The sequence below is a fragment of the Anomaloglossus baeobatrachus genome, chromosome 10, assembly GCF_048569485.1.
Source record: "Anomaloglossus baeobatrachus isolate aAnoBae1 chromosome 10, aAnoBae1.hap1, whole genome shotgun sequence".
In the NCBI taxonomy this organism is placed as follows: Eukaryota; Metazoa; Chordata; class Amphibia; order Anura; family Aromobatidae; genus Anomaloglossus; species Anomaloglossus baeobatrachus.
In genome coordinates this window covers 4502173-4528179 of record NC_134362.1, presented here as the reverse complement: position 1 = coordinate 4528179, position 26007 = coordinate 4502173, and the positions used below count along the sequence as shown (strand labels likewise).

The following is a 26007-nucleotide window of genomic DNA, read 5'->3' as shown; positions in this document are numbered from 1 at the left end:
CTCCTCAGTGTGATATAGTAATATATATATAGTAATATGGCCGCTCTTCTCCTCAGTGTGATATAGTAATATATATATAGTAATATGGCTGCTCTTCTCCTCAGGGTGATATAGTAATATATATATAGTAATATGGCCGCTCTTCTCCTCAGTGTGATATAGTAATATATATATATAGTAATATGGTCGCTCTTCTCCTCAGTGTGATATAGTAATATATATATATATAGTAATATGGCCGCTCTTCTCCTCAGTGTGATATAGTAATATATATATAGTAATATGGCCGCCCTTCTCCTCAGTGTGATATAGTAATATATATATAGTAATATGGCCGCTCTTCTCCTCAGTGTGATATAGTAATATATATAGTAATATGGCCGCTCTTCTCCTCAGTGTGATATAGTAATATATATATAGTAATATGGCCGCCCTTCTCCTCAGTGTGATATAGTAATATATATATAGTAATATGGCCGCTCTTCTCCTCAGTGTGATATACTAATATATATATATAGTAATATGGCCGCTCTTCTCCTCAGTGTGATATAGTAATATATATATAGTAATATGGCCGCTCGTCTCCTCAGTGTGATATAGTAATATATATAGTAATATGGCCGCTCTTCTCCTCAGTGTGATATAGTAATATATATATAGTAATATGGCCGCCCTTCTCCTCAGTGTGATATAGTAATATATATATAGTAATATGGCCGCTCTTCTCCTCAGTGTGATATACTAATATATATATATATAGTAATATGGCCGCTCTTCTCCTCAGTGTGATATAGTAATATATATATAGTAATATGGCCGCTCTTCTCCTCAGTGTGATATAGTAATATATATATAGTAATATGGCCGCTCTTCTCCTCAGTGTGATATAGTAATATATATATAGTAATATGGCCGCTCTTCTCCTCAGTGTGATATAGTAATATATATATAGTAATATGGCCGCTCTTCTCCTCAGTGTGATATAGTAATATATATATAGTAATATGGCCGCTCTTCTCCTCAGTGTGATATAGTAATATATATAGTAATATGGCCGCTCTTCTCCTCAGTGTGATATAGTAATATATATATAGTAATATGGCCGCTCTTCTCCTCAGTGTGATATAGTAATATATATATAATAATATGGCCGCTCTTCTCCTCAGTGTGATATAGTAATATATATATATAGTAATATGGTCGCTCTTCTCCTCAGTGTGATATAGTAATATATATATAGTAATATGGCCGCCCTTGTCCTCAGTGTGATATAGTAATATATATATAGTAATATGGCCGCTCTTCTCCTCAGTGTGATATAGTAATATATATAGTAATATGGCCGCTCTTCTCCTCAGTGTGATATAATAATATATATATATAGTAATATGGCCGCCCTCCTCCTCAGTGTGATATAGTAATATATATATAGTAATATGGCCGCCCTTCTCCTCAGTGTGATATAGTAATATATATAGTAATATGGCCGCTCTTCTCCTCAGTGTGATATAGTAATATATATATAGTAATATGGCCGCTCTTCTTCTCAGTGTGATATAGTAATATATATAGTAATATGGCCGCTCTTCTCATCAGTGTGATATAGTAATATATATAGTAATATGGCCGCTCTTCTCCTCAGTGTGATATAGTAATATATATATAATAATATGGCCGCTCTTCTCCTCAGTGTGATATAGTAATATATATATATAGTAATATGGCCGCTCTTCTTCTCAGTGTGATATAGTAATATATATATAGTAATATGGCCACTCTTCTCCTCAGTGTGATATAGTAATATATATATAGTAATATGGCCGCTCTTCTCCTCAGTGTGATATAGTAATATATATAGTAATATGGCCGCTCTTCTTCTCAGTGTGATATAGTAATATATATAGTAATATGGCCGCTCTTCTCCTCAGTGTGATATAGTAATATATATAGTAATATGGCCGCTCTTCTTCTCACTGTGATATAGTAATATATATAGTAATATGGCCGCTCTTCTCCTCAGTGTGATATAGTAATATATATAGTAATATGGCCGCTCTTCTTCTCACTGTGATATAGTAATATATATAGTAATATGGCCGCTCTTCTCCTCAGTGTGATATAGTAATATATATATAGTAATATGGACGCTCTTCTCCTCAGTGTGATATAGTAATATATATATAGTAATATGGCTGCTCTTCTCCTCAGTGTGATATAGTAATATATATATAGTAATATGGCCGCTCTCCTCCTCAGTGTGATATAGTAATATATATAGTAATATGGCCGCTCTTCTCCTCAGTGTGATATAGTAATATATATATAGTAATATGGCTGCTCTTCTCCTCAGTGTGATATAGTAATATATATATAGTAATATGGCCGCTCTCCTCCTCAGTGTGATATAGTAATATATATAGTAATATGGCCGCTCTTCTCCTCAGTGTGATATAGTAATATATATATAGTAATATGGCCGCTCTTCTCCTCAGTGTGATATAGTAATATATATATAGTAATATGGCCGCTCTTCTCCTCAGTGTGATATAGTAATATATATATAGTAATATGGCCGCTCTTCTCCTCAGTGTGATATAGTAATATATATAGTAATATGGCCGCTCTTCTCCTCAGTGTGATATAGTAATATATATATAGTAATATGGCCGCTCTTCTCCTCAGTATGATATAGTAATATATATAGTAATATGGCCGCTCTTCTCCTCAGTGTGATATAGTAATATATATATAGTAATATGGCCGCTCTTCTCCTCAGTGTGATATAGTAATATATATATAGTAATATGGCCGCTCTTCTCCTCAGTGTGATATAGTAATATATATATAGTAATATGGCCGCTCTTCTCCTCAGTGTGATATAGTAATATATATATAGTAATATGGCCGCTCTTCTCCTCAGTGTGATATAGTAATATATATAGTAATATGGCCGCTCTTCTCCTCAGTGTGATCTATATATATAATTGCCTTATTCTGTCTGTCTGTCTGTCTGTCTGTCTATCTGTCTGTCTGTCTATCTGTCTGTCTGTCATGCTCCGAAATTGTGTCCTTACGGTGACACAAAGCTGATTGGCCGCTGGGCTCGCCATGGCCCCGCCCCCCCACACGGATTGGCCTCTCGCCCCGACTCTCTGCAGGCCCCGCCCCCCTCACGCAATGCACGCTCGCTCTGGCCTAACTGACACGGGGCTCCGATTCCCAGGTGAGTACACACACACACCAGATCACACTCACTCTCACACACACCTCACACATCACATCCACACATCACATCCACACACACCTCACACATCACAACATGCTGGGATATCGCTTGCTTCTACACCGGCTCTGTCAGGATCCCGGCAGCGCCAGACATAACCTTGCGATGCTGGGATCTTAACGGAGGCCGTGAAAGCTGGTAACCATTATACACATCGGGTAACTAAGGTCCCTTAGTTACCCGATGTGTATCATAGTTACCAGTGTACACCGGCTCACACTCACTCTCATACACACCTCACACACACATCACATCGCATCCACACATCAAGGTCCTGCAGCTGCGGAACATACATAACATAACAGCACACACATAACAGCACACACACACACACAAATCAGATCACACTCACACATACCTCACACATCACATCGCATCCAAATACTCACAACATCCTGGGATATCGCTTGCTTCTCGGCGGCGATATTGTGCTGTGAGCTTCCAGGACCTGACGGAGGATCACATGGCCAGAAGCATGTGATATCCCCGGATGTTGTGAGTATCAGCGCGTATGTGCAATATCGTCAGTGTCTGTGTGTGTGAGTGTATGCGATCGGGTGTGTGTGTGAGTGCATGCGATCGGTTGTGTGTGTGAGTGGATGCGATCGGTTGTGTGTGTGAGTGGATGCGATCGGTTGTGTGTGTGAGTGGATGCGATCGGTTGTGTGGGTGAGTGGATGCGATCGGTTGTGTGGGTGAGTGGATGCGATCGGTTGTGTGGGTGAGTGGATGCGATCGGGTGTGGGTGAGTGTCGGCAGAGGAGCACGGCGTGCTGGAGGAGGCTGGGAGCAGAGAGGCTGATCTTGGGGAAGGCTGGGAGGGGGAGGCTGATGCTGAGGGAGGCTGGAAGGAGAGAGGCTGAGCAAACGTGCTCCATCCGCCATACTGCGCACTCCCCATCGTGCTGCATCCCCCATGCTGCGCACTCCCAAACGTGCTCCATCCGCCATGCTGCGCACTCCCCATCGTGCTCTATCCGCCATGCTGCACACTCCCAAACGTGCTCCATCCGCCATGCTGCGCACTCCCAAACGTGCTCCATCCGCCATACTGCGCACTCCCCATCGTGCTCTATCCGCCATGCTGCACACTCCCAAACGTGCTCCATCCCCCATGCTGCGCACTCCCCATCGTGCTCTATCCGCCATGCTGCACACTCCCAAAAGTGCTCCATCCGCCATGCTGCGCACTCCCAAACGTGCTCCATCCGCCATGCTGCGCACCCCCCATCATGCTCCATCCGCCATGCTGCGCACTCCCAAACGTGCTCCATCCGCCATGCTGCGCACTCCCAAACGTGGTCCATCCGCCATGCTGCGCACTCCCAAACGTGGTCCATCCGCCATGCTGCGCACTCCCAAACGTGGTCCATCCGCCATGCTGCGCACTCCCAAACGTGCTCCATCCGCCATACTGCGCACTCCCAAACGTGCTCCATCCGCCATACTGCGCACTCCCCATCGTGCACCATCCGGCATGCTGCGCACTCCCAAGCGGATGGAGCATGATGGGGGGTGCGCAGCATGGCGGATGGAGCACGTTTGGGAGTGCGCAGCATGGCGGATGGAGCACGTTTGGGAGTGCGCAGCATGACGGATGGAGCACGTTTGGGAGTGCGCAGCATGACGGATGGAGCACGTTTGGGAGTGCGCAGCATGCCGAATGGTGCACGATGGGGAGTGCGCAGTATGGCGGATGGAGCACGTTTGGGAGTGCGCAGTATGGCGGATGGAGCACGTTTGGGAGTGCGCAGCATGGCGGATGGAGCACGTTTGGGAGTGCGCAGCATGGCGGATGGAGCACGTTTGGGAGTGCGCAGCATGGCGGATGGACCACGTTTGGGAGTGCGCAGCATGGCGGATGGAGCACGTTTGGGAGTGCGCAGCATGGCGGATGGAGCACGTTTGGGAGTGCGCAGCATGGCGGATGGAGCACGTTTGGGAGTGCGCAGCATGGCGGATGGAGCACGTTTGGGAGTGCGCAGCATGCCGGATGGAGCACGTTTGGGAGTGCGCAGCATGGCGGATGGACCACGTTTGGGAGTGCGCAGCATGGCGGATGGAGCACGTTTGGGAGTGCGCAGCATGGGGGATGCAGCACGATGGGGGGTGCGCAGCATGGGGGATGGAGCACGATGGGAGGTGCACACCTCCCCCCAACACACACACACACGCGCACTGCACAACACACACACACTAGGAATCACAAACAACGCCCTACACAGACACCCACACACACAGACAACGCTGCACACACAAATATACGCACATGCTGCACAACACACACATTGCTCAAAACATACCTCCCCCCAAAACACACCACACACACACAAACCGCACAACACACACACACACACAACGCTACAGACACACAGCGCTCCACAAACAACGCAACACACGCAACACACACACAACACCGCTCTCACCCCCCGCCACACTCAGAACATGTACAGCGCCCTACACAAACACTTGGTAACTACACACAACAACATCTATATATATATATATATATATATAACAAAAATCATACATGAACTACACAATACGTAAATTCTAGAATACCCGATGCGTAGAATCGGGCCACCTTCTAGTATAGTAATATATATATAGTAATATGGCCGCTCTTCTCCTCAGTGTGATATAGTAATATATATATAGTAATATGGCCGCCCTTCTCCTCAGTGTGATATAGTAATATATATATATAGTAATATGGCCGCTCTTCTCCTCAGTGTGATATAGTAATATATATATATAGTAATATGGCCGCTCTTCTCCTCAGTGTGATATAGTAATATATATAGTAATATGGCCGCTCTTCTCCTCAGTGTGATATAGTAATATGGCCGCTCTTCTCCTCAGTGTCATATAGTAATATATATATAGTAATATGGCTGCTCTTCTCCTCAGTGTGATATAGTAATATATATATATAGTAATATGGCTGCTCTTCTCCTCAGTGTGATATAGTAATATATATATATAGTAATATGGCTGCTCTTCTCCTCAGTGTGATATAGTAATATATATATATAGTAATATGGCCGCTCTTCTCCTCAGTGTGATATAGTAATATATATATATAGTAATATGGCCGCTCTTCTCCTCAGTGTGATATAGTAATATATATATAGTAATATGGCTGCTCTTCTCCTCAGTGTGATATAGTAATATATATATAGTAATATGGCCGCTCTTCTCCTCAGTGTGATATAGTAATATATATATATAGTAATATGGCTGCTCTTCTCCTCAGTGTGATATAGTAATATATATATATAGTAATATGGCCGCTCTTCTCCTCAGTGTGATATAGTAATATATATATATAGTAATATGGCTGCTCTTCTCCTCAGTGTGATATAGTAATATATATATATAGTAATATGGCTGCTCTTCTCCTCAGTGTGATATAGTAATATATATATATAGTAATATGGCTGCTCTTCTCCTCAGTGTGATATAGTAATATATATATATAGTAATATGGCCGCTCTTCTCCTCAGTGTGATATAGTAATATATATATATAGTAATATGGCCGCTCTTCTCCTCAGTGTGATATAGTAATATATATAGTAATATGGCCGCTCTTCTCCTCAGTGTGATATAGTAATATATATATAGTAATATGGCCGCCCTTCTCCTCAGTGTGATATAGTAATATATATATATAGTAATATGGCCGCTCTTCTCCTCAGTGTGATATAGTAATATATATAGTAATATGGCCACTCTTCTCCTCAGTGTGATATAGTAATATATATATAGTAATATGGCCGCTCTTCTCCTCAGTGTGATATAGTAATATATATAGTAATATGGCCGCTCGTCTCCTCAGTGTGATATAGTAATATATATATAGTAATATGGCCGCTCTTCTTCTCAGTGTGATATAGTAATATATATATAGTAATATGGCCGCTCTTCTCCTCAGTGTGATATAGTAATATATATATATAGTAATATGGCCGCTCTTCTCCTCAGTGTGATATAGTAATATATATATATAGTAATATGGCCGCTCTTCTCCTCAGTGTGATATAGTAATATATATATAGTAATATGGCCGCTCTTCTCCTCAGTGTGATATAGTAATATATATATAGTAATATGGCCGCTCGTCTCCTCAGTGTGATATAGTAATATATATAGTAATATGGCCGCTCTTCTCCTCAGTGTGATATAGTAATATATATATAGTAATATGGCCGCTCTTCTCCTCAGTGTGATATAGTAATATATATATAGTAATATGGCCGCTCGTCTCCTCAGTGTGATATAGTAATATATATATAGTAATATGGCCGCTCTTCTCCTCAGTGTGATATAGTAATATATATATATATAGTAATATGGCCGCTCTTCTCCTCAGTGTGATATAGTAATATATATATAGTAATATGGCCGCTCTTCTCCTCAGTGTGATATAGTAATATATATAGTAATATAGCCGCTCTTCTCCTCAGTGTGATATAGTAATATATATAGTAATAAGGCCGCTCTTCTCTTCAGTGTGATATAGTAATATATATATAGTAATATGGCCGCTCTTCTCCTCAGTGTGATATAGTAATATATATAGTAATATGGCCGCTCTTCTCCTCAGTGTGATATAGTAATATATATATATAGTAATATGGCCGCTCGTCTCCTCAGTGTGATATAGTAATATATATAGTAATATGGCCGCTCTTCTCCTCAGTGTGATATAGTAATATATATATAGTAATATGGCCGCTCTTCTCCTCAGGGTGATATAGTAATATATATATAGTAATATGGCCGCTCTTCTCTTCATTGTGATATAGTAATATATATATAGTAATATGGCCGCTCTTCTCCTCAGTGTGATATAGTAATATATATATAGTAATATGGCCGCTCTTCTCCTCAGTGTGATATAGTAATATATATATATATAGTAATATGGCCGCTCTTCTCCTCAGTGTGATATAGTAATATATATATAGTAATATGGCCGCTCTTCTCCTCAGTGTGATATAGTAATATATATAGTAATATGGCCGCTCGTCTCCTCAGTGTGATATAGTAATATATATATAGTAATATGGCCGCTCTTCTCCTCAGTGTGATATAGTAATATATATATAGTAATATGGCCGCTCTTCTCTTCAGTGTGATATAGTAATATATATATAGTAATATGGCCGCTCTTCTCCTCAGTGTGATATAGTAATATATATATAGTAATATGGCCGCTCTTCTCCTCAGGGTGATATAGTAATATATATATAGTAATATGGCCGCTCTTCTCTTCAGTGTGATATAGTAATATATATATAGTAATATGGCCGCTCTTCTCCTCAGTGTGATATAGTAATATATATATAGTAATATGGCCGCTCTTCTCCTCAGTGTGATATAGTAATATATATATAGTAATATGGCCGCTCTTCTCCTCAGGGTGATATAGTAATATATATATAGTAATATGGCCGCTCTTCTCTTCAGTGTGATATAGTAATATATATATAGTAATATGGCCGCTCTTCTCCTCAGTGTGATATAGTAATATATATATAGTAATATGGCCGCTTCTCTCCTCAGTGTGATATAGTAATATATATATATAGTAATATGGCCGCTCTTCTCCTCAGTGTGATATAGTAATATATATAGTAATATGGCCGCTCTTCTCCTCAGTGTGATATAGTAATATATATAGTAATATGGCCGCTCTTCTCCTCAGTGTGATATAGTAATATATATATAGTAATATGGCCGCTCTTCTTCTCAGTGTGATATAGTAATATATATATAGTAATATGGCCGCTCTTCTCCTCAGTGTGATATAGTAATATATATATAGTAATATGGCCGCTCGTCTCCTCAGTGTGATATAGTAATATATATATAGTAATATGGCCGCTCTTCTCCTCAGTGTGATATAGTAATATATATATAGTAATATGGCCGCTCTTCTCCTCAGTGTGATATAGTAATATATATATATAGTAATATGGCCGCTCTTCTCCTCAGTGTGATATAGTAATATATATATAGTAATATGGCCGCTCTTCTCCTCAGTGTGATATAGTAATATATATATAGTAATATGGCCGCTCTTCTCCTCAGTGTGATATAGTAATATATATATATAGTAATATGGCCGCTCTTCTCCTCAGTGTGATATAGTAATATATATATAGTAATATGGCCGCTCTTCTCCTCAGTGTGATATAGTAATATATATAGTAATATGGCCGCTCTTCTCCTCAGTGTGATATAGTAATATATATATATAGTAATATGGCCGCTCTTCTCCTCAGTGTGATATAGTAATATATATATATATATATATAGTAATATGGCCGCTCTTCTTCTCAGTGTGATATAGTAATATATATATAGTAATATGGCCGCTCGTCTCCTCAGTGTGATATAGTAATATATATAGTAATATGGCCGCTCTTCTCCTCAGTGTGATATAGTAATATATATAGTAATATGGCCGCTCTTCTCCTCAGTGTGATATAGTAATATATATATAGTAATATGGCCGCTCTTCTCCTCAGTGTGATATAGTAATATATATAGTAATATGGCCGCTCTTCTCTTCAGTGTGATATAGTAATATATATATAGTAATATGGCCGCTCTTCTCCTCAGTGTGATATAGTAATATATATAGTAATATGGCCGCTCTTCTCCTCAGTGTGATATAGTAATATATATATAGTAATATGGCCGCTCTTCTCCTCAGTGTGATATAGTAATATATATATATAGTAATATGGCCGCTCTTCTCCTCAGTGTGATATAGTAATATATATATAGTAATATGGCCGCTCTTCTCCTCAGGGTGATATAGTAATATATATATATAGTAATATGGCCGCTCTTCTCCTCAGTGTGATATAGTAATATATATATAGTAATATGGCCGCTCTGCTCCTCAGTGTGATATAGTAATATATATAGTAATATGGCCGCTCTTCTCCTCAGTGTCATATAGTAATATATATATAGTAATATGGCCGCTCTTCTCCTCAGTGTGATATAGTAATATATATATAGTAATATGGTCGCTCTTCTCCTCAGTGTGATATAGTAATATATATATAGTAATATGGCCGCTCTTCTCTTCAGTGTGATATAGTAATATATATATAGTAATATGGCCGCTCTTCTCTTCAGTGTGATATAGTAATATATATATAGTAATATGGCCGCTCTTCTCCTCAGTGTGATATAGTAATATATATAGTAATATGACCGCTCTTCTCCTCAGTGTGATATAGTAATATATATATAGTAATATGGCCGCTCTTCTCCTCAGTGTGATATAGTTATATATATATAGTAATATGGCCGCTCTTCTCCTCAGTGTGATATAGTTATATATATATAGTAATATGGCCGCTCTTCTCCTCAGTGTGATATAGTTATATATATATAGTAATATGGCCGCTCTTCTCCTCAGTGTGATATAGTAATATATATATAGTAATATGGCCGCTCTTCTCCTCAGTGTGATATAGTTATATATATATAGTAATATGGCCGCTCTTCTCCTCAGGGTGATATAGTAATATATATATATAGTAATATGGCCGCTCTTCTCCTCAGTGTGATATAGTAATATATATATATAGTAATATGGCCGCTCTTCTCCTCAGTGTGATATAGTAATATATATATAGTAATATGGCAGCTCTTCTCCTCAGTGTGATATAGTAATATATATATATAGTAATATGGCCGCTCTTCTCCTCAGTGTGATATAGTAATATATATATAGTAATATGGCCGCTCTTCTCCTCAGTGTGATATAGTAATATATATAGTAATATGGCCGCTCTTCTCCTCAGTGTGATATAGTTATATATATATAGTAATATGGCCGCTCTTCTCCTCAGGGTGATATAGTAATATATATATATAGTAATATGGCCGCTCGTCTCCTCAGTGTGATATAGTAATATATATAGTAATAAGGCCGCTCTTCTCTTCAGTGTGATATAGTAATATATATATAGTAATATGGCCGCTCTTCTCCTCAGTGTGATATAGTAATATATATAGTAATATGGCCGCTCTTCTCCTCAGTGTGATATAGTAATATATATATAGTAATATGGCCGCTCTTCTCCTCAGTGTGATATAGTAATATATATAGTAATATGGCCGCTCGTCTCCTCAGTGTGATATAGTAATATATATATAGTAATATGGCCGCCCTTCTCCTCAGTGTGATATAGTAATATATATATATAGTAATATGGCCGCTCTTCTCCTCAGTGTGATATAGTTATATATATATATATAGTAATATGGCCGCTCTTCTCCTCAGTGTGATATAGTAATATATATATAGTAATATGGCCGCTCTTCTCCTCAGTGTGATATAGTAATATATATAGTAATATGGCCGCTCTTCTCCTCAGTGTGATATAGTAATATATATATATAGTAATATGGCCGCTCTTCTCCTCAGTGTGATATAGTAATATATATAGTAATATGGCCGCTCGTCTCCTCAGTGTGATATAGTAATATATATATAGTAATATGGCCGCTCTTCTCCTCAGTGTGATATAGTAATATGGCCGCTCTTCTCCTCAGTGTGATATAGTAATATATATAGTAATATGGCCATATGGACATAGGACTGCAGGTGCCCTCTCTGTGGTGTTACATAGGACTGCAGGTGACATCTACCACATTACCGTTCTGTTCGGGTGCAAGCGTATCACACAACTGTGGTCACGTGACCAGCGAATCCTCCCGCGCAGTTTGTGTTATGAGGACTCCTAAGGGCGGCTTTGCACAATGCGACATCGCACGTGTGATGTCGGTGGGGTCAAATCGAAAGTGACGCACATCCGGCGTCACTTTCGACATCGTACTGTGTAAATGCTAGATGATACGATGAACGAGCGCAAAAACGTTTTGTATCGTATCATCGTTGCATTCACCGACATTTCGATAATGCCGGTGCCGTGACAGGTACGATGTTGTTAATCGTTCCTGCGGCAGCGCACATCGCTGTGTATGAAGCCGCAGGAGCGAGGAACATCAGCTACCTGCGTCCCGGCCGCCAATGCGGAAGGACGGAGGTGGGCGGGATGTTTACATCCTCCTCATCTCCGCCCCTCCGCCGCTATTGGCCGCCTGCCGTGTGATGTCGCTCTGACGCCGCACGACCCGCCCCCTTAGGAAGGAGGCGGGTCGCCGGCCAGAGCGACGTCGCAGGGCAGGTGAGTGCATGTGAAGCTGGCGTAGCGATACTTTTCGCTAGGCCAGCTATCACACGATATTGTACCTGCGACGGGGGCGGGACTATCGCGTGCGATATCGCAGCATCGGCTTGCGATGTCGCAACGTGCAAAGCCCGCCTAAGTCTGCAGTCACATACAGCGGCTGCAATCTGATTTTACACTGGACAACCGCTTTAAGCAGCTTCATCCAGGTGATTATTGCACAAACAATTACCACAGAACCAAACTACAGGTGTTAGAAAGGCAGAGATATCCATACTGGGATTTCATTCAGTACCCGTCTCCGTGCATCTCCAAACCCAGGTATCAAGGGAGGTCCCGATCACTGGAGCAAAGCTTTGAATGGAATCTGGCACTGCAGATGTGCACAGTCTGTGCAGCATACGCCATACTGCACCCATACAAGCCGGTACACTTCACTCCATCTGAGGAGTTACATTACTGATCCCAAGTTACCTCCTGTATTATACTCCAGAGCTGCACTCACTATTCTGCTGGTGTAGGGGCGAGGCAGGTGTCAGGACATGGTGAGTGCAGTTGTCAGAAGAGTGTGGGTGCAAGTGTCAGGAGAGGGCTGGTGCAGGTGTCAGGAGAGGGTAGGTGTCAGGAGAGGGTGGGTGCAAGTGTCAGGAGAGGGCAGGTGCAGGTGTCAGGAGAGGGCGGGTGCAGGTGTCAGGAGAGGGCGGGTGCAGGTGTCAGGAGAGGGCGGGTGCAGGTGTCAGGAGAGGGCAGGTGCAGGTGTCAGGAGAGGGTAGGTGTCAGGAGAGGGTGGGTGCAAGTGTCAGGAGAGGGCAGGTGCAGGTGTCAGGAGAGGGCAGGTGCAGGTGTCAGGAGAGGGCAGGTGCAGGTGTCAGGAGAGGGCGGGTGCAGGTGTCAGGAGAGGGCGGGTGCAGGTGTCAGGAGAGGGCGGGTGCAGGTGTCAGGAGAGGGTTGGTGCAGGTGTCAGGAGAGAGCAGGTGTCAGGAAAGGGCAGGTGTCGGGAGAGGGCGGGAGCAGGTGTCAGGAGAGGGCAGGTGCAGGTGTCAGGACAGGGCAGGCGCAGGTGTCAGGAGAGGGCTGGTGCAGGTGTCAGGAGAGGGCCGGTGCAGGTGTCAGGAGAGGGCTGGTGCAGGTGTCAGGAGAGGGCTGGTGACAGGAGAGGGCAGGTGCAGGTGTCAGGAGAGGGCAGGTGCAAGTGTCAGGAGAGGGCTGGTGCAGGTGTCAGGAGAGGGCAGGGGCAGGTGTCAGGAGAGGGCAGGGGCAGGTGTCAGGAGAGGGCAGGTGTCAGGAGAGGGCTGGTGCAGGTGTCAGGAGAGGGCAGGTGTCAGGAGAGGGCTGGTGCAGGTGTCAGGAGAGGGCTGGTGCAGGTGTCAGGAGAGGGCAGGTGTCAGGAGAGGGCTGGTGCAGGTGTCAGGAGAGGGCTGGGGCAGGTGTCAGGAGAGGGCAGGGGCAGGTGTCAGGAGAGGGCAGGTGTCAGGAGAGGGCTGGTGCAGGTGTCAGGAGAGGGCAGGTGTCAGGAGAGGGCTGGTGCAGGTGTCAGGAGAGGGCAGGTGTCAGGAGAGGGCTGGGGCAGGTGTCAGGAGAGGGCAGGGGCAGGTGTCAGGAGAGGGCAGGTGTCAGGAGAGGGCTGGTGCAGGTGTCAGGAGAGGGCAGGTGCAGGTGTCAGGAGACGGCAGGTGACAGGAGAGGGCAGGTGCAGGTGTCAGGAGAGGGCTGGTGCAGGTGTCAGGAGAGGGCGGGTGCAGGTGTCAGGAGAGGGCAGGTGTCAGGAGAGGGCTGGTGCAGGTGTCAGGAGAGGGTGGGTGCAGGTGTCAGGAGAGGGCCGGTGCAGGTGTCAGGAGAGGGCTGGTGCAGGTGTCAGGAGAGGGCTGGTGACAGGAGAGGGCAGGTGCAGGTGTCAGGAGAGGGCAGGTGTCAGGAGAGGGCAGGTGTCAGGAGAGGGCTGGTGCAGGTGTCAGGAGAGGGTGGGTGCAGGTGTCAGGAGAGGGCAGGTGTCAGGAGAGGGCGGGTGGAGGTGTCAGGAGAGGGAAGGTGTCAGGAGAGGGCGGGTGCAGGTGTCAGGAGAGGGCAGGTGTCAGGAGAGGGCTGGTGCAGGTGTCAGGAGAGGGCGGCTGCAGGTGTCAGGAGAGGGCGGGTGCAGGTGTCAGGAGAGGGCTGGTGTCAGGAGAGGGCAGGTGTCAGGAGAGGGCTGGTGCAGGTGTCAGGAGAGGGCAGGTGTCAGGAGAGAGCTGGTGCAGGTGTCAGGAGAGGGCAGGTGTCAGGAGAGGGCTGGTGTCAGGAGAGGGCAGGTGTCAGGAGAGGGCAGGTGCAGGTGTCAGGAGAGGGCTAGTGTCAGGAGAGGGCGGGTGCAGGTGTCAGGAGAGGGCGGGTGCAGGTGTCAGGAGAAGGCAGGTGTCAAGAGAGGGCAGGTGTCAGGAGAGGGCAGGTGTCAGGAGAGGGCGGATGCAGGTGTCAGGAGAGGGCGGGTGCAGGTGTCAGGAGAGGGCGGCTGCAGGTGTCAGGAGAGGGCTGGTGCAGGTGTCAGGAGAGGGCTGGTGTCAGGAGAGGGCAGGTGTCAGGAGAGGGCTGGTGCAGGTGTCAGGAGAGGGCAGGTGTCAGGAGAGAGCTGGTGCAGGTGTCAGGAGAGGGCTGGTGTCAGGAGAGGGCAGGTGTCAGGAGAGGACTGGTGCAGGTGTCAGGAGAGGGCTAGTGTCAGGAGAGGGCGGGTGCAGGTGTCAGGAGAAGGCAGGTGTCAAGAGAGGGCAGGTGTCAGGAGAGGGCAGGTGTCAGGAGAGGGCGGATGCAGGTGTCAGGAGAGGGCAGGTGTCAGGAGAGGGCAGGTGTCAGGAGAGGGCAGGGTCAGGAGAGGGCAGGTGTCAGGAGAGGGCAGGTGTCAGGAGAGGGCAGGTGTCAGGAGAGGGCAGGTGTCAGGAGAGGGCGGGTGCAGGTGTCAGGAGAAGGCAGGTGTCAGGAGAGGGCGGGTGCAGGTGTCAGGAGAGGGCAGGTGTCAGGAAAGGGCAGGTGTCAGGAGAGGGCAGGTGTCAGGAGCGGGCTGGTGCAGGTGTCAGGAGAGGGCAGGTGTCAGGAGAGGGCAGGTGTCAGGAGAGGGCGGGTGCAGGTGTCAGGAGAGGGCGGGTGCAGGTGTCAGGAGCGGGCTGGTGCAGGTGTCAGGAGAGGGCAGGTGTCAGGAGAGGGCGGGTGCAGGTGTCAGGAGAGGGCGGGTGTCAGGAGCGGGCTGGTGTAGGTGGCTTTTTCTAGATCACTGAATACATTTTATAGTCCCTCCTGCCTCCTACAAACTTCCCGCTACGCCCCATCCCTCCTGATCGCTCCCTGCAATGTAATTAATATCTGATTAAATAGTCGCACATTACAGCAGGAAATCAATCTCGCCAACAAGCAGATAAAAATACATCTCTGCTAAATATAAACTAATAATCTCTAATTGGACAGATGACAAATGTTACAATGGCGACTACAGACAGAAGGAACGGAACTATGGAAGGTTATTTCTAATCAGACCATAATCCATAATCTCCTCCCAGACCGCAGCGGGCGATCTCACTGTCTTGTCTGATATATACCGTGTATGTGCAGTATATACCATCCTGTATGATATGTCATGCATGTGCGGTATACACTGCCCCGTGTAATATACAATATCTTGTGAAAGTATTCGGCCCCTTGATTTTTTCAACCTTTTCCCACATTTCAGTCTTCAAACATAAAGATAAAAATTTTAATGTTTAATGTCAACAACAAGTGACACACTTGTGAAGTTGAATGAAATTTATTGCTTATTTTAAGCTTTTTAAAAAAAAAAAATAACTGAAAATTGGTGCGTGCAATATTATTCATCCCCTTTACTGTCAGTGCAGAAACTCCCTCCAGAAGGTGATTGAGGATCTGTGAATGATGCAATGTTGTCCTAAATGACTGGTGATGATAAATATAATCCCCTGTGTGTAATCAAGTCTCCGTATAATGCCCCTGCTCTGTGATAGTCTCATGTTCTGTGTAAAGCGCAGAGAGCATCATGAAGACCAAGGAACACAACAGGCAGGTTCGTGATACTGTTGTGAAGAAGTGTAAAGCAGGATTTGGTTACAAAAAGATTTCCACAACTTTAAACATCCCAAGGAGCACTGTGCAAGCGATCATATTGACATGGAAGGAGTATCATACCACTGCAAATCTACCAAGACCCGGCCGTCCATCCAAACTGTCATCTCACACAAGGAGAAGACTGATCAGAGATGCAGCCAAGAGGCCCATGATCCTTCTGGATGATCTGCAGAGATCTACAGCTGAGGGGGGAGAGTCTGTCCATAGCACAACAATCAATCGTACACTGCACAAATCTGGCCCTTATGGAAGAGTGGCAAGAAGAAGCCATTTCTCAAAGATATCCATAAAAAGTGTTGTTTAAAGTTTCCCACAAGCCGTCTGGAGACACCAAACATGTGGAGGAAGGGGCTCTGCTCAGAAGAAACCAAAATCAAACTATCTGGGCACAATGCCAAACGATATGTAACAGCAACACAGCTCATCACCCTGAACACACCATACCCACTGTCAAACATGGTGGTGGCAGCATCATGGTTTGGGCCTGCTTTTCTTCAGCAGGGACAGGGAAGATGGTTAAAATTGATGGGAAGATGGATGGAGCCAAATACAGGACCATTCTTGAAGAAAACCTGTTGGAGTCTGAAAAAGACCTGAGACTGGGACGGAGATTTGTCTTCCAACAAGACAATGATCCCAAACATAAAGCAAAATCTACAATGGAATGGTTCACAAATAACCGTATCCAGGTGTTAGAATGGCCAAGTCACAGTCCAGACCTGAACCCAATCGAGAACCTATGGAAAGAGCTGAAAACTGCTGTTCACAAACGCCTCCATCCAACCTCACTCAGCTCCAGCTGTTTACAAAGCCTCTCCATGTGCAAAACTGATAGAGACATACCCCAAGAGACTTGTGCTGTAATCACAGCAAAAGGGGTGCTACAAAGTATTCACTTACAGGGGATGAATAATATTGCACGCACCAATTTTCAGTTATTTATTTTTTATAAAAGTATAAAATAAGCAATAAATTTCCTTCATCTTCACAATTGTGTCACTTGTTGTAGATTCTTCTCCAGAACATTCACATTTTATCTTTATGTTTGAAGCCTGAAATGTGGGAAAAGGGTGAAAAATTCAAGGGGCTGAATACTTTCGCAAGGCACTGTATGTCATGTGTGAGTGGTATACACAATCTCATGTGATATACTGTGTGTTATGCATGTGCGGTATACACCATCCTGTGTGATATATGTAATGTGTGTGAGGTATAGACCGTCCCGTGTGATATATGTCATATATGTGCGGTATACATTGTCCTATGTGATATGCCATGTAAGCTCAGAAAACACCGTCCTGTGTGATATATGTCATGTATATGCAGTATACATCGGCCTATGTGTTATATTTCATACATATGTGGTATACACTGTCCCGTGTATACAAAAACAGATGTGGCTCTGCACCACCGCGTTATACCTTGAAATGGTGTATGGAAGCAGTAGGTAATGCTCGGGTCTTTATGCAATAGTACACTGGTCATGGGTGCATGTTGAAGAGGGAATATAATTCCAATATGGGTCCCAGGAGATCAGAAGACACTGGCACAATACATTCGATATCCAAAACGTGCTTTATTTAATCCAAGATGTGCATTAAAAAGCGGGGAGAGAGACGGGTGCAGGCCCCCAGGGGACGACGGCCGTTTCGCACCTCCTAGTGCTTCCACAGGTCCATTATAGCAAACAGAGACACCACCCCCTATATAGAGGAACACCCGGTCTCCATCACCGCCAATTAAAAACCAGCTGAGTGCAACTCTAGGTGCAAAATACATGCACAAAACATATAATTACATGCACAAAAAACAACAAAAAAAACTAAAAAAAACCCACTGTCTTGTGTGACATAATATGCGGTTTACACCGTCCTATGTGATATGTCATGTATATGCAGTATACACCTGCCTGTGTGTTATATTTCATGTATATGTGGTATACATCGTCCTGTGCAATATGTCATGTATGTGTGCTATACACCATCTTGTGTGATATATATCATGTATGTGCGTTATACACCATCCTGTGCAATATATTTCATGTATGTGCGATATACACTGTCTCATCTGATATATGTCATGTATCTGCAGTATACAATGTCTCATGTGATATATGTCATGTATGTGCAGTATACAACGTCCTGTGTGATATATGTCATGTATGTATATATGTGCGAAAAAACTGTTGAGTGTGATATTTGTCATGTATGTGTGGTATATAATGGCCTGTGTGATATTTGTCATGTATATGTGGTATACACAATCCTGTATGATATGTCATACATGTGCAGGTTTCACCGTCCTGTGTGATATGTCACGTATGTGTGATATACATCACCCTACGTGATATGTTATGTTTGTGCAGTATACGCTGTCCCATGTGATGTATGTCATGTATGTGTGGTATACTCTGTCCCATGTGATATATGTTATGTATGTGTGGTATACTCTGTCCCATGTGATATGTCATGTATGTGAGGAATACAGTGTCTATGTGATATACACCGTCCTGTGTGATATATACTATGTATGTGTGGTATACACCGTCCTGTGTGATATATATCATGTAAGTGCGATATACACCATCCTGTGTGATATATATTATATATATGCTGTATACACCGTCCTGTGTGATATATACTATGTATGTGTGGTATACACCGTCCTGTGTGATATATATCATGTAAGTGCGATATACACCATCCTGTGTGATACATATTATATATATGCTGTATACACCGTCCTGTGTGATATATATTATATATATGCTGTATACACCATCCTGTGTGATATATATTATATATATGCTGTATACACCGTCCTGTGTGATATATATTATATATATGCTGTATACACCGTCCTGTGTGATATATATTATATATATGCTGTATACACCGTCCTGTGTGATATATATTATATATATGCTGTATACACCGTCCTGTGTGATATATATTATATATATGCTGTATACACCGTCCTGTGTGATATATATTATATATATGCTGTATACACCGTCCTGTGTGATATATATTATGTACAGTGCTGGCCAAAAGTATTGGCACCCCTGCAATTCTGTCAGATAATACTCAGTTTCTTCCTGAAAATGATTGCAATCACACATTCTTTGGTATTATTATCTTTATTTTTCTTGCAATGAAAAAACACAAAAGAGAATGAAAGAAAAATCAAATCATTGATCATGTCACACAAAACTCCAAAAATGGGCCAGACAAAAGTATTGGCACCCTTAGCCTAATACTTGGTTGCACAACCTTTAGCCAAAATAACTACAAACAACAGCTTCCGGTAACCATCAGTGAGCTTCTTACAATGCTCTCCTGGAATTTTAGACCATTCTTCTTTGGCAAACTGCTCCAGGTGCCTGAGATGTGAAGGCTGCCTTCTCCAAACTGCCATTGTGAGATCTCTCCACAGGTCTTCTATGGGATTCAGGTCTGGACTCATTGCTGGCCACTTTAGTAGTCTCCACTGCTTTCTATCAAACCATTTTCTAGTGCTTTTTGAAGTGTGTTTTGGGTCATTGTCCTGTTGGAAGACCCATGACCTCTGAGGGAGACTCTGCTTTCTCACACTGGGCCCTACATTATGCTGCAAAATGTGTTGGTAGTCTTCAGACTTCATAATGCCATGCACAAGATCAAGCAGTCCAGTGCCAGAGGCAGCAAAGCAACCCCAAAACATCAGGGAACCTCCGCCATGTTTGACTGTAGGGACCGTGTTCTTTTCTTTGAATGCCTCTTTTTTTTCCCTGTAAACTCTACGTTGATGGCTTTTCCCAAAAAGCTCTACTTTTGTCTCATCTGACCAGAGAACATTCTTCTAAAACGTTTTAGGCTTTCTCAGGTAAGTTTTGGCAAACTCCAGCCTGGCTTTTTGATGTCTCGGGGTAAGAAGTGGGGTCTTCCTGGGTATCCTACCATACAGTCCCTTTTCATTCAGACGCTGACGGATAGTACGGGTTGACACTGTTGTACCCTCGGACTGCAGGGCAGCTTGAACTTGTTTGGATGTTAGTCGAGGTTCTTTATCCACCATCCGCACAATTTTGCGTTGAAATCTCTCGTCAATATTTCTTTTCCTTCCACATCTAGGGAGGTTACCACAGTGCCATGGGCTTTACACTTCTTGATGACACTGCGCACCGTAGACACAGGAACTTTCAGGTCTTTGGAGATGGAGTTGTAGCCTTGAGATTGCTCATGCTTCCTCACAATTTGGAGTCTCAAGTCCTCAGACAGTTCTTTGGTCTTTCTTTTCTCCATGCTCAATGTGGTACACACAAGGACACAGGACAGAGGTTGAGGCAACTTTACTCCATGTCACCTGCTGCAAGTGTGATTTATTATTGCCAGCCCCTGTTAGGTGCCACAGGTAAGTTACAGGGGCTGTTATTACACAAATTACAGAAGCAGCACAGGATTATTCACACAGCGCCAATACTTTTGTCCACCCCCTTTTTATGTTTGGTGTGAAATTATATCCAATTTGGCTTTATCACAATTTTTTTTTTTTTCATTGAAGACAAATTAAATGAAGATAATAATACCAAAGAATTTGTGATTGCAATCATTTTCAGGAAGAAACTGAGTATTCTCTGACAGAATTGCAGGGGTGCCAATACTTTGGCCAGCACTGTATATGCGGTATACGCCGTCCTGTGTGATATATGTCCTGTTTGTGGGGTAAACACTGCCCCGTGTGTTATATATCATGTATGTGTGGTATACACTGTCCTGTGTGATATATATCATGTGTGTGATATACACCGTCCTGTGTGATATATATCATGTGTATTTGGTATACACCATCCTGTGTGATATATATCATGTATGTGCGGTATACACTGTCCTGTGTATTATATATCATGTAAGTGCGGTATACACCATCCTGTGTGATATATATCATGTAAGTGCGGTATACACCATCCTGTGTGATATATATCATGTGTGTGATATACACCGTCCTGTGTGATATATATCATGTAAGTGCGGTATACACTGTCCTGTGTGATATATATCATGTAAGTGCGGTATACACCATCCTGTGTGATATATATCATGTAAGTGCGGTATACACTGTCCTGTGTGATATATATCATGTAAGTGCGGTATACACTGTCCTGTGTGATATATATCATGTAAGTGCGGTATACACCGTCCTGTGTGATATATATCATGTAAGTGCGGTATACACCATCCTGTGTGATATATATCATGTGTGTGATATACACCGTCCTGTGTGATATATATCATGTAAGTGCGGTATACACTGTCCTGTGTGATATATATCATGTAAGTGCGGTATACACCCTCCTGTGTGATATATATCATGTAAGTGCGGTATACACTGTCCTGTGTGATATATATCATGTAAGTGCGGTATACACCCTCCTGTGTGATATATATCATGTAAGTGCGGTATACACTGTCCTGTGTGATATATATCATGTAAGTGCAGTATACACCATCCTGTGTGATAAATATCATGTAAGTGCGGTATACACCGTCCTGTGTGATATATATCATGTAAGTGCGGTATACACTGTCCTGTGTGATATATATCATGTAAGTGCGGTATACACCATCCTGTGTGATATATATCATGTAAGTGCGGTATACACCATCCTGTGTGATATATATCATGTAAGTGCGGTATACACTGTCCTGTGTGATATATATCATGTATGTGTGGTATACACCGATCTGTGTGATATATATCATGTAAGTGCGGTATACACTGTCCTGTGTGATATATATCATGTAAGTGCGGTATACACCGATCTGTGTGATATATATCATGTAAGTGCGGTATACACCATCCTGTGTGATATATATCATGTAAGTGCGGTATACACCATCCTGTGTGATATATATCATGTATGTGTGGTATACACCGACCTGTATGATATATATCATGTAAGTGCGGTATACACGGTCCTGTGTGATATATATCATGTAAGTGCGGTATACACCGTCCTGTGTGATATATATCATGTATGTGTGGTATACACCGATCTGTGTGATATATATCATGTAAGTGCGGTATACACTGTCCTGTGTGATATATATCATGTAAGTGCGGTATACACCGATCTGTGTGATATATATCATGTAAGTGCGGTATACACCATCCTGTGTGATATATATCATGTAAGTGCGGTATACACCATCCTGTGTGATATATATCATGTAAGTGCGGTATACACTGTCCTGTGTGATATATATCATGTAAGTGCGGTATACACGGTCCTGTGTGATATATATCATGTAAGTGCGGTATACACCGTCCTGTGTGATATATATCATGTATGTGCGGTATACACTGTCCTGTGTATTATATATCATGTAGGTGCGGTATACACTGTCCTGTGTGATATATATCATGTATGTGTGGTATACACCGACCTGTGTGATATATATCATGTATGTGCAGTATACACTGTCCTGTGTGATATATATCATGTAAGTGCGGTATACACCATCCTGTGTGATATATATCATGTGTATTTGGTATACACTGTCCTGTGTGATATATATCATGTATGTGTGGTATACACCGACCTGTGTGATATATATCATGTATGTGCAGTATACACTGTCCTGTGTGATATATATCATGTAAGTGCGGTATACACCATCCTGTGTGATATATATCATGTAAGTGCGGTATATACTGTCCTGTGTGATATATATCATGTAAGTGCGGTATACACCATCCTGTGTGATATATATCATGTAAGTGCGGTATATACTGTCCTGTGTGATATATATCATGTATGTGTGGTATACACCGACTTGTATGATATATATCATGTAAGTGTGGTATACACCATCCTGTGTGATATATATCATGTAAGTGCGGTATACACCATCCTGTGTGATATATATCATGTAAGTGCGGTATACACCATCCTGTGTGATATATATCATGTAAGTGCGGTATACACTGTCCTGTGTGATATATATCATGTATGTGCGGTATACACTGTCCTGTGTGATATATATCATGTAAGTGCGGTATACACCATCCTGTGTGATATATATCATGTAAGTGCGGTATACACTGTCCTGTGTGATATATATCATGTAGGTGCGGTATACACTGTCCTGTGTGATATATATCATGTAAGTGCGGTATACACTGTCCTGTGTGATATATATCATGTAAGTGCGGTATACACTGTCCTGTGTGATATATATCATGTAAGTGCGGTATACACCATCCTGTGTGATATATATCATGTAAGTGCGGTATACACTGTCCTGTGTGATATATATCATGTATGTGCGGTATACACTGTCCTGTGTGATATATATCATGTAAGTGCGGTATACACTGTCCTGTGTGATATATATCATGTAAGTGCGGTATACACTGTCCTGTGTGATATATATCATGTAAGTGCGGTATACACTGTCCTGTGTGATATATATCATGTATGTGCGGTATACACTGTCCTGTGTGATATATATCATGTAAGTGCGGTATACACTGTCCTGTGTGATATATATCATGTATGTGCGGTATACACTGTCCTGTGTGATATATATCATGTAAGTGCGGTATACACTGTCCTGTGTGATATATATCATGTAAGTGCGGTATACACTGTCCTGTGTGATATATATCATGTATGTGTGGTATACACCGACTTGTATGATATATATCATGTAAGTGTGGTATACACCATCCTGTGTGATATATATCATGTAAGTGCGGTATACACCATCCTGTGTGATATATATCATGTAAGTGCGGTATACACCATCCTGTGTGATATATATCATGTAAGTGCGGTATACACCATCCTGTGTGATATATATCATGTAAGTGCGGTATACACCATCCTGTGTGATATATATCATGTAAGTGCGGTATACACCATCCTGTGTGATATATATCATGTAAGTGCGGTATACACCATCCTGTATGATATATATCATGTAAGTGCGGTATACACCATCCTGTGTGATATATATCATGTATGTGCAGTATATACTATACACTAGTGTAGCTGTAAAGCCATAATACAGGAATGCTGCGGCCACAGACACTGCGCGGCCATTATTATTGGGGGTTTCTATGAGTGATGCCTCTCACATTATGATCCTCAAGATGAATCCAACAATCTAAACCCAAAGGAGGATTCATTGCTCCATGTAACAGAATGCTCCAGACAATGGAGTGCAGCAGTGCTCCGGTCACCGGCCGCTGCGCTCCACACATTCCCCACAGCGCTCGTACACAACATGTCACAGGGGGCACATCACACGGCAGCATACGGGGGTCTGCGACTTACATGAAGTGGCTGTCCTTCCACTGCTCGGAGCTGCGTTCTGATAAGACGCCGGTCAGAACTTCAGAACTGGATGGCATACCAATTCTCACACCGTCCCAAGCCACAAGGAGCCAATGTCACTGCCGAAAAACCACAGCCAGTTAATAACGTCCAAGTGTGAAGACCAGAGAAATTCACATAGAGCATCCTGCTGGCTGCAGGGCGTACAGAGAGTAACAGGTGGTAGAAGCAGCCCATAGAACCCCGTATACAATGCAGGCACCCTGGATTTCCCATTATTTTAGGCAGCACCCCACTATACCCCGTGCCTCTGCTTTACGGGATAGGATCACAGCATATGTCCTAGGCCCAGGGAGCAGTGCAGAGCCCCCCGCAGGACCCCAGTCTGTCAGAGCAGTGCAGAACCCACCCGCAGGACCCCAGTCTGTCATTAGAGCAGTGCAGAACCCCCCCGCAGGACCCCAGTCTGTCAGAGCAGTGCAGAGCCCCCCGCAGGACCCCAGTCTGTCAGAGCAGTGCAGAACCCACCCGCAGGACCCCAGTCTGTCATTAGAGCAGTGCAGAACCCCCCCGCAGGACCCTAGTCTGTCATTAGAGCAGTGCAGAACCCCCCGCAGGACCCCAGTCTGTCATTAGAGCAGTGCAGAACCCCCCGCAGGACCCCAGTCTGTCATTAGAGCAGTGCAGAACCCCCCACAGGACCCCAGTCTGTCGTTAGAGCAGTGCAGAACCCCCCGCAGGACCCCAGTCTGTCATTAGAGCAGTGCAGAACCCCCGCAGGACCCCAGTCTGTCATTAGAGCAGTGCAGAACCCCCCCGCAGGACCCTAGTCTGTCATTAGAGCAGTGCAGAGCCCCCCGCAGGACCCCAGTCTGTCATTAGAGCAGTGCAGAACCCCCCCGCAGGACCCTAGTCTGTCATTAGAGCAGTGCAGAACCCCCCCGCAGGACCCTAGTCTGTCATTAGAGCAGTGCAGAGCCCCCCGCAGGACCCTAGTCTGTCGTTAGAGCAGTGCAGAGCCCCCCGCAGGACCCCAGTCTGTCATTAGAGCAGTGTAGAACCCCCCCGCAGGACCCT

The 26007-nt window shown here is 43.6% G+C and overlaps 1 protein-coding gene across 10 annotated transcripts in view; it reads right to left on the bottom strand.

The window, feature by feature from the left end:
- Positions 1-26007, bottom strand: part of SOX6 (SRY-box transcription factor 6) — an 853991-nt gene that overhangs the window by 490127 nt on the left and 337857 nt on the right. For 8 of the 10 annotated variants that reach the window (XR_012727417.1, XM_075326979.1, XM_075326980.1 and 5 more), the window contains one exon: positions 24931-25049. The exons of 1 other annotated variant lie outside the window; for it this stretch is intronic. Coding sequence is in view for 7 of the 9 variants with exons in the window: in XM_075326979.1 (XP_075183094.1) it covers positions 24931-25007 (77 nt within the window). In the remaining 2 variants the exon portion in view is untranslated. Of the gene's footprint in view, positions 1-24930; positions 25050-26007 lie in introns of those variants that run through there. One more of the 10 variants, XM_075326982.1, reaches the window with a different exon arrangement.